Here is a 13657-nt window from a genome sequence, read left to right on the forward strand (position 1 = left end):
AGATGCAGCGGAGTTGAATCCTTCACAACAGAGAAAGAGAAGTGTCTGCCTAGACCATGTCCTGACTGGGACGTGTTTCATCCTGTGTTACTCCTTGTAGTACAAGCAGATGCTGGGACTTGCTCGTCAGTGATCAGGAGGGTTCTCCGAAGAAAACATAGTGCAGTAGTACACTTAAAGTTTGGTTTCATGTTAAATGCCTCTTGTTAGATGCAAAGAGCACACCCCTTCTGCAAACATAAGATTCTAGCTAGCCCTAAGGACCACTCTGTTTAACACTGAAATGTGAATGCTCAGATACAGCTCACGGTTCACGTAAACTCTGCATACTGAAGATACGGAAACGCTCGGCTTCTGCTGAATGTGAAAGGTTTCACAATGTTGTGCTCTGACAGTTCGCTTCCAAGAACAGACTAAAATAATTTTCATTATTCCAGTCTCAGGCCTACAGCCATGTTCTACAATTAATTTCCAACCTAAAGCCCATAAATAAAGAACAAATACAACTCAGTTGATTAGTTTAATAAGTCTACCATATTACAGACAAATGCAAACCAACATTAGAACAGTCACAGAGTAATTAGTGTATCAGACCTCATCTAAGGGAGATTACTTGAGTATGAATAATCCCAGTAACTAAAGAGATTAAAATCAGTTTTGTTGAAATACTTCCTAAAAATGGATACAACAGTTTAAACTTAGTGTACACCTTGCCAGTTGGTTTCAGTTTTCAAAACTAAGTATTGCTGTAGTAAACATAGGCATTCCAATAGGGCAATGTCATTTTTGTTTCTTAAACTAAAAGTTAGATTGTGCGATTCTAGAGAATTTTTATGAACTGCAACAGGAAAACAGTAGATATTAGCAATATACTACAATCAAACTTATATGAAGTGTTAAACCTAGTCCCTAATTCAGTAGTCAATCATATTTAACATGAAGACACTGATGTTTATGAGTACTAAAACAGACCACATTTACCACAATTTTGAAAAGGCAGAAACTAATAAATTCGAAGGTTTAGTGACTCAGGCAGTCAAATTTCATCTTAAGCCATCCATGCAAGTTTTAGATAGCTGCTCTCTCAAAGCTGCTAAAAAACCCCACCCCCCTCAACTCTCCTTAAAAAGGATCCAATCTTTAACCCTCATGTAGCAGCATTAATGCTACTTTTTACTCTTCTACTTCAGCACTTGCTTCTTTGAGCTCATTGCTCTGTTTGTGGGTAAATGCAGTGGCTTTTGATTCCAATTCTCCCAGCTGTTCAAATGAAGAGACAGATGGATCTTGATCTTTAAGAGTATTCGACAGCTTGCACATCTTCTCCCGAATGCGTTGAGAATATCGCAAAGGGGTTACAATTGTCAGGTCTTTAGCACTGGCGTCATTTGCCTCATGGTGCATCTTCACACTTAGGAAAAGAAAAAAAAAAAAACCACAACACTAAACATAGGCACGCTATCATACAAGTTACCTCTGCAGCATCTGGCAGAAACAGCAAGTTGTGATTCCTATTCAACTCCTTCCCATTTCCATAGCCAAAGGAGACAGGAAACAGGCCCTTTCCCATTCATACAGTTGTATGAATCAACAATGTACCTCAACCAGATGTACAACTCTTTTCTTGGGCAAAATATTTTAATCTGGAGAACCTCCTGAAAAGAGTTTCCAAAGGAAGATTCCCCCCATTCCCTCAGAGGGAAACTGTTCTTCCTGCTATGAGGGACAGCGGGCAGCTGCCAGGAGTCCAGCTTCATCAGATGCCAAAGCTGAGCACAACTTTAAGTCTGCTATCTTAGAAGAAACTTGTGGCAAAAAAGAATTGAAATGTTATCTGTTTTGTCCTGAGATTACTACTCAGATTTTTGCCTCAAGATACAATTAAGATAATCTTTACAGGAGAGTTACAACACAGAAGAAGTGAACAAGATGTATGACATACAACCACATCTACATTTGAAAAGGGAAGACTAGAGACACCTACTTTCTCTCTTTACTTAGCTCAGTGTAGAACTGCTACTGCCATGTGGATCCTAAGCCTGGAACTTATGTCTCTGCCACAAAGAGGTTTGATAACTATGTAGTGAGGCATTCAAAAAGCAAACTAGTTTGAGTAAATAGAGGAATTAAAAAAAACTTCCTTCTGAAGGAAGAGGAAGCAATCCTAAAAAACTAAGTTCTTGAGAGCTTTTAACTAGATGTTCACAAATGCAGTGCCTCCCTGTTTCAACAGGACACAAACATTACTGTTGCCCCAGACACTGCAGACTTCCCGTAGTTACCTGAAGTAACCTTACCTTTCCAGGCACGGTGTGGTAGATGGATTGTATCTCATTAAATAAGATGCGTCATTCTTCTCAGGAGAATTAACTGCTGGGGCTGTATCTTTCACCCCACCATCATTCTGCTCTTCTGTTTCACATTTTCCTTTCTTTTTTTTGTGTTCTTTAGTCTTGTGCTTTTTATTCTTCTTTGGCAAGATCTCTTCTCTCTGTTTCAAGTCTAAATCCATTTCTTCTTTTTTGATCACTTCAGTGCTAGTCTCTGCCTTCTTGTCATCACTCTCTGCTTTTTGGTCATCCTCAGAGCAGAGATCCTTGAAGGCCTCCTGAGCCAGCTCTACATATGAATTTGGTTCCTTGTTGACTTCCACTACCTCACATAAATGAGCTTCTATCACAGTTCCCCCTAAAATTGAAATATTGAAGAAAGTACAGCTGTGATTAGTTACAACTAAAGATAAGTTAATGTTTTAGATCTCTGAAATCTTAAAGCTTTATGTGAGAATGAAAGTTAAATATGTGTTGAGTTTGAGCCACAGCAATTTAAATTGCTAATAATTCTAGTCACCTTCAAGAACCTGCAACCTGAAAACTCAGGCTAAGTACATCCTGAGAAGTTGTGCGGCAGCTCTGAACAAGTATTTCAGTCAGTTTCTGGGATCAAATACTTGTCAGATTATGTTATATTGACTAGAAATGTATATGGCTACTTTGCTTCCAAAATTGTAATATTTACCACCTTTAATTGATGCCGTGCCATAACATGATCATGCATCTGCTAGCGAAGGAGTTTGTGTCAGAGGCAACTGATTTTTAGCTCCCAATAATGTTTTTATTTACACTTTGATTATTAGGCTAAAATAGCTGGACAACATTGCTTTGATAGAGTTTAAGTAAAAAGTCTGAATATGAAAGCATCTCCACTACTCATTTTAACGTGCCCACCATTGAAAAGTATTAGTTTAGTCAAGGTTGTTTTCAAAGACGGTCGAGTACAAAACGATCACAGAGAAGTTTCCATGAAATAGAATTTAATATAGGCACAAATAGTTTAAACAGCTAGCTTGTGTTGCCTGTCAAGCCTGACATTTAACTAGAATAGAGTACTCAGACTTACCATCCTCAGACTTAAAAAGGTTTTCGGTATTTTTCATAGTCTCTATTAGTGTGTGTCGTAGTTCATCTTTAGGCTGGAAAAAAGTTATATTGTTTTAGAAAAACAATTCCAAAATTAATCATTTCAGTTTATTTGGTATAAGTTACAGGGAAAGTGGTACAGACCACCTGATGTTCATGTTACAAACCCTTTATTTAATGCTGTTCAGACATAAGTCAGAACAAAAGTGAATCCTGTATTTTCTGTATTTGGTGCATTATGGCTGTATTTGATGCCCTGAAGTCTTGCTGATATTAAAGCACAGGAATTAAGTCCATCAACAAATGTAAAATTAAGTTCTGTTTTGGGTTTCTAGTGACACTAGAAGTCTCAGTCCTTAATTTCCTCTAGGCAGAACATCATATGTTATTCTCACGATCCTAAACCTTTCTTCTTGAAAGTAGTAAGTATCTACAGTGGTTACAGAGCAAACCAAATCCAATTTTTTTATGTTCAAGTAGGTCACATGGCTCTCCTTCTACTAAAAAAGGATTTATTAAAGTCAGAAATAGTTGTATTTTATATACCATACTTCCATGCCTTTATATTTGTTAATCTCAAACTTCAAGGCAAGCTGCTCACCACTGCTCCTGCCAAAATGGCCTCCTCATAGACAGCAATAAGTTTTTCAAGAGGGCCCATCTGTTCAAGACGCATACAGCAGATCCAATATTTCGCAAGCTTTTTAACCCCAGGAATGCTCTGTATCAGGTCTTCCAACATGGCATGTACTTCATCGCCTTGACATCCCTAAAGTCAACACAAGAGTAGAGAGATTTAAATGCAGTGAACACTTTGAGGTGCTGTATTTTAGCTGGTTTTGAACTAGAAAGCAAGTATTTTTTCTTTCTTTGGAGACTAACCCTGAAAGTTGAAGATGGCAAGTATTTCCAAGACTGAACTAGGCACTTGAGCAGAAGAATTGTCATTCACCTATTCTTCCAAATTAGAATTATTTATACAGTAATGTAAGCAGAAGGGATAGTAGAATGCAGACATCTTCAGAACTACTTAAAACAGACTTTTTCAGAAGTCCAGGCAAGCTTCTGCAAATGCAAACTTGCGAAAAGCTATGATATTGCTTAACTTGGGAGCGATTAGTTCCCTGCATCCAATTCACAGGTCCAGCACACCTGTAGGACTTACACATTGTAAGGACCTATATGATTAGAACTTAGTAGGCAAGGGACTGAATACCTGTTTGGTTAACTGCAGACATTCTGCGAGAGTCTTGTTGACCTTTTCGCTATGTAATACTTGCTCTAAAGAATCACCAGAAGAGAATTCTTGTTCTTTGCTTTTAGACTGGGGTCCCAGAAGCACATATCTAGGAGGTCTCCTCATCACTTTTCCTCTAGATGACCTCCATTCATCCAGGCGAGCTCTGCATTTAAAATATTATTAGCTGAAGTGACAGATGTTTTATCGTTTTTTACATTGACTGACACTAACTTGGATAAGTCATGCAAAGTTATACTTTCCAGATAGTCCTCACGTCCTCTCCCTTTAATCCTAAAAGAAATACAGCTGCCATTTAACCTGGCATGGAAATTTCAGAACCATGCATATCACTATCTGCTTTAGGTATCTATCAGGTCAGAACACTTTTTTCTTTCCCTTTCCAGCAGCAACAAGAGACTTAGGCTACAGACCTTTTTTTCCAAGAGAGGGTGAAAAAAAAAAAAAAAAAACACGCTTCTGATTTATTCATCTGTGCCACCTCTCTTCCCTAACCCCACTTCAAACCATAAAACTAGAAACTGTCTCTAAAGACACAAAGCATGGAGAGCAGCCCAGAACAACCCTATCACACAGCTTTTAAAATCCGGAACTGATATATAAGTGTAATTCATTCTTTATATATATTTCATTTCAACCCAAACCTGCTAGACCACCAATTTTTAGCAAATGTGACTTTCTACAAGGAGCTCTACCATGAATACTAAATAACTTTTAGATGATGAATCTTCACCCCATTGTCTAAGCTGCATTCACCAAGTTGAAAAATGTGTCATTGGCAAGTGCTCTCCTTCAGTCTATAAACATGCTCACTTCTATACACATCCTGCATCAGTTTTGTTTTTTTGTTTTTTTTTAAAACAGTAGTATGCATGTGCAATTCATTTACAGGATTATCTGTCATGCTTAAGGCTGTCACAACACTTAACCTAAAAACCAGAGAATTCAAGCAATATACATCTGCTATTTATAACCGCACAGGACAAGCCATAAGCCTGAAGAGCTGCTGCAATTAGTCTGAATCCTGATTTCTCAGCATCAAGTCTACAGTTTTAGTCTGCTGCCCTTGGGCATCAAGTTCAAACAGTCAGTTGACTTATTTTTCAGCGCATCTACAGCAATAGATGAAAATAAGTATTTATATATAAAGGTCTAAATACCTCCCAAGATCAAGCTATGAGAGTGAGTAGTTGAGTTACCTTCTCTCTTCTGCTGACTCTTTTGGCAGAACAGATTTTCTGTTGCCCTTAGTTTTAGAATCCAGTCCCGATTTTGTACCAGGAACAACAGAAATTAGTTTTGCTGGAGCTTCTGGTCTTGCATCTTCACAAAAATCTGCACATTTCTTCACTCCTGGTGCTCTGTGGTCAGAATTGTTAGAAGCAGCCTTCAGTGGCTGTGGTCCCCTTCCACCCATCATTTTTTGGGCTGCTACTTTCTTTGGTGCCACAGCAGATGTTGGTTGCCGTTTCTTCAGACTAGACTGTGACTTAATAGCAGCTTTGTCAGATGGTTTGCTCTGGAATGGGAGGACACCATTTGGTTTTACAGAATTAGGGCAGTTTGTGACTTTGATGGTCTTTAGAAATACACCACAGCTGCTCGTGGGCAAAGAACTTGCTGCTGGTTTGGTGGCAAGAGGAAGAAGCTTCTTGTCTGGCAAAGAACTCTTTTCCCCCTCACTTTTTGGTGCTTTTCGGAAGGAGTTTATCTTGGATTGGATAACTTTGCCACGATATGTACCAAGTACTGGTTTCTTTGGTAGGCTGACACTTGAATTTTGTTTTTCTGCTATCAATTGCTTCTCTTTTTTGCTTTTTATTTGCAAGAAGGACTTGCTAAGTGACACAGGCTGAGATTTTATTTCAGTGACTTCATCCTTGGAAGCATGATCTTCAGGATTGCAGTTTGTGCCCGATATGGAATTTGTCAGTGTCACTGTGGAAGAGTTTAAAATAACATTTTTTCCTGAGGTTCCACTTGATTGGTCCCATGACAGTTTATTAGCATTCTCTTTATTTTCCTGAAATCAAAAGCATATCCATGGATATGTTAGAAGTACATTCATGCTGCATGTTACTTGTTTCCAAAGAGGCTTTCACTCATTTACAGGACTAAAGTGATTAACAGTAAATGTCACTTTAAAAATATCTACAAAAGTAGTGTATATATACCGAGTAGAATATTTGTCAACTATTACTGCAGAATTCATGTTAAAAAGAAAAAAAAAAAATCAAATAAGGACTATTTAAACTCTGCCTTGGAAGTAAGAAGGCCTAACCTGAGGGCTACACTCTTCTTACAGAAGCAACTCTCAAAGCAACCACTGGCTTTTAACTGCCAAAATCACTTTCTAAGAAGAGCCATAAAGTAGAAACTTGCTTTAGGCTGTATGTAGTCAAAAGCAGTACCTCAGTTTGCATACCCTATCACTTAATGGCAGCACCATTCCTCCGCTTAGTGTGGATACCCTACTAACACAAGGTAGTGAGTAAAGCCTTTAATTAGGGCATTAGGATATGTTACCAGAAGAGGGAAAATTTTTCTTACTAATGAGCTGTAGGATGCTGGAGTTAAGAACAGACGCGTGAGTTTTACATGGCCTTACTAATCCCTGAAACTCTCAGCCATATGTTCTCAGCATAACCCTAGGCCAGAGGCCATGAGAAGCGGGACCTAGTCTTTTCCTCCAAAGATGATGCTCTGCAGCAACTAACTCAGCATTGTCCAAGCAGCAGCTTATGGAAGAGTGACAGATCCAAAGGTGGGGCGGGGGAGAAGTGAGCGACACATGAAAGTCTGCAGAAGCTTATACTCTCCTTTAAGGAAGATGCCCTTGGATTGTAAAAAAAAAAAACTACACTGCATCTCATTTCCTGACCTGTCATTCAGGCTTAGAAGTTAGATTTGACCAAGCCAATAACTAGAGCTAGAGCGCAAGGGCTGCTGTTTAAGGAAGCTATGTAGTTTAACTCAACTTTAAAAAAAATCACACGAGACATTAAGACCCACCAAAATATCTCCCTTCAGGAAATTTCTAAAATAAAATAACTTTGTTCTCACTTTTGGAATTTTTCTCCTCACTACTCAGTTTTGAAGTTTTAAGGTTTTTGCTTTCCTCCTCAAATAACCCCAAGTCTCTCAAATCCTTCAGAACCCAAACTCAAAACCATCTAATACAAATACAGATTTTGTGTCTATTTTTTTCCCCTCTCACCTTTCCCTGAGAACAGGTCTGGAGAAGAATCTGTATTTTGCTATTTCTAAGTAGCACAACCATGTACATCTTAATTCCGGAAAAATGACACAAAATGATATAGGGAAAACATTCCCTTGAACTCTGGTTAGGTATTAGCATCTGATTACATGAGATTTGCCAGCATCACCACACATTCAACAGTTTTGTTAGTAGGTTTTTTTTTCCAAGTAACAGAGTACAATAGAAGAATTCTCTATTCTGACAGAAGACCTTGCTCAGATTTTAAATAACTTCCCTGAAGACTGAAAATATATCCAATAAGTTCCGAGAGTCTCAAGAAAAGTTGTTAAATTTTAATCATTATTTCAGCAATAATGGTATCCTCTTTAACCCCCTTTCCAGTCAGGTACAAACTGAATATCAATATGAACCATTACATACAGTAATGAGATAGCTCTCTAAAAAGCATATATTAAACGGTCACTGAGTAAAGTTTTAACAAACTGCACTTCTGTACCTGCAAACTTCTCATGCTCTCGAAGTTGTATAACTTAAATACAGTTTAAGTGAGTGAAACATTGTAGCCACAGAAACAGAGTGCCGTCAGTATTTGAGTATTAGTCAAAAACTCACCATTCCTGGCTTTGGAGATGTTGAGAGCTGTATTTTGTCTTGCAGTTTATTGCTAGTTGCTCTCCTAGTTCTGCTGCTGCTTAAAAAATAAAATAAAATAAAATAAAAGACATCTTACATCAATCTGTAACCTAACGAAGGAATGTATTTTTAGAGTAAGTTCACACGGTCCAGGTGGCAGTCTGAATTCACACTGAAGCATTTCTGTTCAGCTTGTACTCTTCCTCCAGAAAAAATAAATGGCTAAGCAACCACTGATCAGGGCCCAGGCTGCGAAACATCCCTTCTTGCACCATAAAGAGCTGGCTAACAGAGGGGAAGAGAACAGACCCTATTTACTGCAGGTGCCATTCTCATGTTTAAGGATGAGCACCAACCTGTCTGGCCCGATGCATCTGCTACAGAAGGTCAAGTTTCTAAATGCTACAGCTGAGGGGGAAGGGGAAGCAGCACATGGAGTTGAAGCTCAGCTACTGCAGTCATCAGAGGCGAGTCTGAACAAGGATACGTAGTTCCTACCACACTGACAGGTTCCAAAACCTGTAGTCAGGAACCAGAGCTGGCATCAGACTACCCAGTGAGTAACCAAACCACCAAGACCAGTATTGTCTCCTAGCAACTATGAAAATGTATTGACAGCTCAGGAGAAAGACATCTTATTTTAAAGTTACAAATCCAAATTCTTCCTCAAATGCTTCATGATGCATTCACATATGAAACATGTGGCACTATCGCATGTGACTGAAAATTAACATTCCAGTTAGCAACTGGTATCTTTGCATCAGATGATCTTCTGGAAGCTAGCTGAGTTGAAAATGAAGGTACCTTAGTGAAAATAAAGATAGATACATTAGTGACTTTGAAATGCTGGAGAAAGCAGTCTGCAGCACACTATCGCCTCTGTGTCATCTATGCTAGAGAATACATATTAAGGGAACTGATCAGAAGTCAGCAGTGTGGAACAGTGACAGCCTCACAAAAGGCAAATATCTGCAAAATAAAAGCACTAGTCATACTCATGTACATGATGGCTCTAAACAATGATTTCACTGAAGACTATGAAAAGCCCTGGAATTTAATAGCCAGAGAAGAAACTGAAAGCAAGAAAAAGTAAAGTAGGATAAATGCTAAATTAAGAGTATTGCTACAATGAAAGTAGTTGGCACTGATTTTCTATCACAAGATAGCTTTCTACAACATGAAAGCGCTTACCTTTTCCTGCTACACAGAGATTAAATATAATCTTTGACAGATTATATTTACCCTTGTCATTTATGCATATTTTATATTCATAGGTCATTGTTCAGCTAGATTTGAACTACCAAGTAGTTCTGTGCTGTTGAACATGGAACCATGGCACCTCAAGAATACAAAATGGTAAGCAAGACTTCCCATTTAGATGGGAACAAATTTCAAACAAATTTACCATTTGCAAAAACATTAAAATAAATCAGAAAGCTGCACCATGGACTAATGTTAGAGCTAGAACCCTTTGTACTCCTTCACACCACTGTCTTCTCTAGAAAAACTTCTGTTGCTTATTGGAAGGTGTGCTGGTTTCGGCTGGGATAAAGTTAATTTTCTTCCTAGTAGCTGGTATAGTGCTGTGTTTTGGATTTAGGATGAGAATAGTATTGATAACACACTGATGTTTTAGTTGCTGCTGAGCAGCGCTTACACTAAGTCAAGGACTTTTCAGCTGTTCATACTGCCCTGCCAGCAAGGAGGCTGGAGGTGCACAGGAACCTGGGAAGGAGCACAGCCAGGACAGCTGACCCAAACTGGCCAAAGGGATATTCCATACCATATGATGTCATGCTCAGTGTATAAACTGGGGGGAGTTGGCCGGGGGGGCGGCACAGCACGGCTGGTCAGGAGCTGGCTGGGCATCGGTCAGCGAGTGGTGAGCAATTGCATTGTGCACCACTTGTTTTGTATATTCTTTTATCATTATTATTATTTTTCCTTCCTTTTCTGTCCTGTTAAATTATCTTTATTTCAACCCACGAGTTTTACGTTTTTTCCGATTCTCTTCTCCATCCCACTGGCAGAGGGAGTGAGCAAACACCTGTGTGGTGTTTAGCTGCCCGCCAGGTTAAACCACGACAGAAGGTCTTACACCAGACGTCCAGACTTTAGACAACAGCAGGAAGAAGACTTAAATACAAGTCAATAGAAAGAAGCATTGCTAATTGGTGATAGGTGCCCACATTACAGAATATTATGCCTACCTGCTGGCCATCGCACAGGCTGGGTTTTATTACAGAATATTTGCTTTTAGCAGAAAATAGTGAGTTAGTAACTACAAAAATACAATGAAGCTAGATCAAGTGGATTGTGAACACATGCAGCATAGATCTGAGTAGGAAGCGGAAAAAAAAAATGTTGTTATTTGCAGAAGGAATGTTATAGTAGCAAAGAGCAAAGTGGCATCTGAAAATAAGAACTCCACGATGAAGGCATCCTGTCCTGTGTCAGTCTCTAGAGGAGCAGATAATATACTTCATGAATTGCATCTACTACGCATTGGCTTAACAAAAACTTTTAGTATTTTCTGACAATACAAGGACTTTAGGAAATCCACGTGGTCACCAGTCTCATTGCAGGGTGTCACCTTTTGGTTGAGGTTCTCTGCAAGAACTGCTATTTACGTCTTTCCCACCAACCATGGACCTTTCTAAAGGAATGTAAGCCATAGCAGAAATACTACCTGATCGATGCCTCATTTTCTTGAATGGGCACACCAGAAAAGGTCTTTTTTCTTGATAGATATTCCTCAACTTTTTGTCGTCTTTGTTCTAGTGGGTTTAAAGAAAACAGACATTACATTTTCAGCTAAAATAGTAATGCCAGATAAACTTTATGTCTTAGAAAAAAGGAAGTACAATTAGAAAAGCATCAAGACATTATAAAACATAGGCGCTGTGGGTTAAGGAAGTCTTTAGTTTAATATTCACATCTTATGATGTCTTACACATTCTGTCATTTCTTGAGAAAGGCTATATTTAAGGGGTGGTTGAATGTAATTTCACAGCTATACAAGATGGCTGTTTTGCTGCACTAAGCTAAAAGAAACACGATTTTGTGATCTGAAGAACTGAGGCTCTTTCTTTTACCTTCTGGATGCCTGTCCAGTATTTCACATACTTACTGTTGGTTCAGCAAGCACACTTTTCACTTGTGACAGTAGTGAGGTAGGTATAGCACACATGAAAAACACCATGCACATGAACCCAACTGACCATCTGTAAAATAATCTGCTCCTCTTCTGTTATCATCTGGACATCTGCACAAATGTTAGACCAATGGAGCATTAATAACAGCATAAAACAATCCTGAAAAGGTCTTTAGCCAGCTGTCACTGTCTTAATACAGAAAGTCATTCTAGAAGAGGATACTATTTCCCATGTTTTAGCTGGTTGACTGCACACCAGAGACTGATGTCCTTCACAGGACTACATCGCTGATCTTTTTCAGAGACCTTTCTTCATTCGCGTAGGGAGCTAGTGACCTTGGCTTGCTGGAAGCAGCTGGGATAAGATGGTCCTGCCACACAAAGCAAACTCAAGCATCCACACAGCCAGTCTAGACAGTTAAGACTCAAAGTCTTACAACTGTTTCACATGCAGTGGGATGCGAGAGCAAGAAGTTAAAGCATTATCTTTGACTGAGAACAACAATTGCTTTATGGCATTCAGGAACTCATGACATTGTGCCATTCATTCAGCAGTGGAAGTCTTCAATGAACTTGCATATAAACCCCATCTTCTGCCCCTCCTAGGCAGGCATGAATCTTCTTTTGAATCTGTTTGCACATGTTCTTTATCTGTCATATTTTGTCTTGCCTGTTGTTCTTGACTCACACTTCAGAAATCTCCGTGAGGTCCATCAACACGTTCCCTCATTGCTGAGATATTTCTGTATTGCTGAAGTTCAGATAGTAAAAATTGCTAAAACATTATTGCCTTTGAGGACCTGAATGTTAATCCTGAAAAGAAGCAAGCACTTGATTGCACGCTCTCCATGGTAAAAAGCTGTCAACGCACAAGATGGAGTCATTACCCTCAGAACCTCGTCCTAGTATGGGAGAGCTGAAAAAGGCAAGTTCTTTCTCACGCACCGACACACCAAAGCCAGCAGAGTGGATTGAGACTTAGGCTTGCAGCAACACTGCGTTTCACGTAGGATATAGCGCTTTTTTAGCGCAGCTGTCCAAGCCTACACTGAATGAAGCCCGAGAGACAGTGTACGTCACCTGCTTCTAAAGGGGCGTACACCAGCTAGTACAGAGCTGTGCCTGCCAAGAGATGCTGCGCAGCAGCGAGCTCAGCCTGCATCCTAGAGCTTCCCAGGCACCTTCTGCTTCAGAAACCCAGGTCTCACCAACTCCAAACAGCAAAGCCCCATCAAAGCAATTCAGTTCATTTAACTTGCAGAAGTCAAACCGGTCAGAAAGTAACAAAGAGTGCAGGTTTAGATCGGAGCATTTCCTTGTTTCAATAGGATGCTCTTAAGTTAAGGCGTACCTTCTATCACGAAGAAGGACTGTCAGGCCGGAAGGCCTGCCGGGGGCGGGGAGAGCACCGGCCCCAGCGCCTGAGGGGAGGGCGAGTCTCATCGACCCGCTCGCACCGGTCAGAAGCTCTAAGGCCACGATCGCGGGCGCTGCTGTCAAGACCTGCCCGGTCCCCGACCCCACCTGAGGCGCTTGCCTTCGTCTCCCGCTTCCCGGGAAGAGCCCCCAGCTCCCCTCTCCCACCGCCTCCTCCCTTACCCGCCGCTACGCGGGGCGGTAACGACGGACAGCCCCGGCAGCGAGCGCCTCAGCCCCGCGCCGCCGGGAGCGGAGGGCGGCTCAGCCCCTCGGGGCTTTGTCTCCCGGTGCCCGCCCCGCAGCCTTACCTCGGTACGCCGGCTCGGACCTGCGGCTGGCGGGCAGCTGAGGAGGGGAGCAAGCTGCCATGACCAGCCGCGGCAAGACGGCGGTTGCGAGGGTTTGAATCGCCCGCCGCACCGCGCCTCCCTGATTGGGCCGGCCGCGGGGCTTGAACTGGCCAATGGCGAGCGGGAGGGCCGCGCCGGCTGCGCCTGCTGCGGGGTGGGCGGGGCTGCCCGCTGGGTGGGCGGGGCTTTCCCGCGGGGTGGGCG

The 13657-nt window shown here is 40.9% G+C and overlaps 1 protein-coding gene across 2 annotated transcripts; it reads right to left on the reverse strand.

The window, feature by feature from the left end:
* Positions 1-507: 507 nt before the first annotated feature.
* CKAP2 (cytoskeleton associated protein 2) lies at positions 508-13540 on the reverse strand. Of its 2 annotated transcripts, none has more exons than XM_087757563.1 (9): positions 13412-13540; positions 11220-11307; positions 8510-8585; positions 5877-6700; positions 4636-4822; positions 4021-4188; positions 3400-3472; positions 2298-2688; positions 508-1411 (listed from the first exon to the last, which is right to left on the reverse strand). In XM_087757563.1, exons 1-9 carry the CDS (start codon positions 13470-13472, stop codon positions 1174-1176), a joined length of 2106 nt encoding a protein of 701 aa, XP_087613689.1. In that variant the 5' UTR covers positions 13473-13540; the 3' UTR covers positions 508-1173. The 2 variants fall into 2 exon arrangements, with proteins under 2 accessions (XP_087613689.1, XP_087613688.1); XM_087757562.1 differs by having other exon boundaries at positions 8510-8588.
* Between the last annotated feature and the right edge of the window lie 117 nt (positions 13541-13657).

Source organism: Nipponia nippon, unplaced genomic scaffold (assembly GCF_047370975.1).
Source record: "Nipponia nippon isolate SJK-2023a ecotype South Korea unplaced genomic scaffold, ASM4737097v1 scaffold_2, whole genome shotgun sequence".
NCBI lineage: Eukaryota > Metazoa > Chordata > Aves > Pelecaniformes > Threskiornithidae > Nipponia > Nipponia nippon.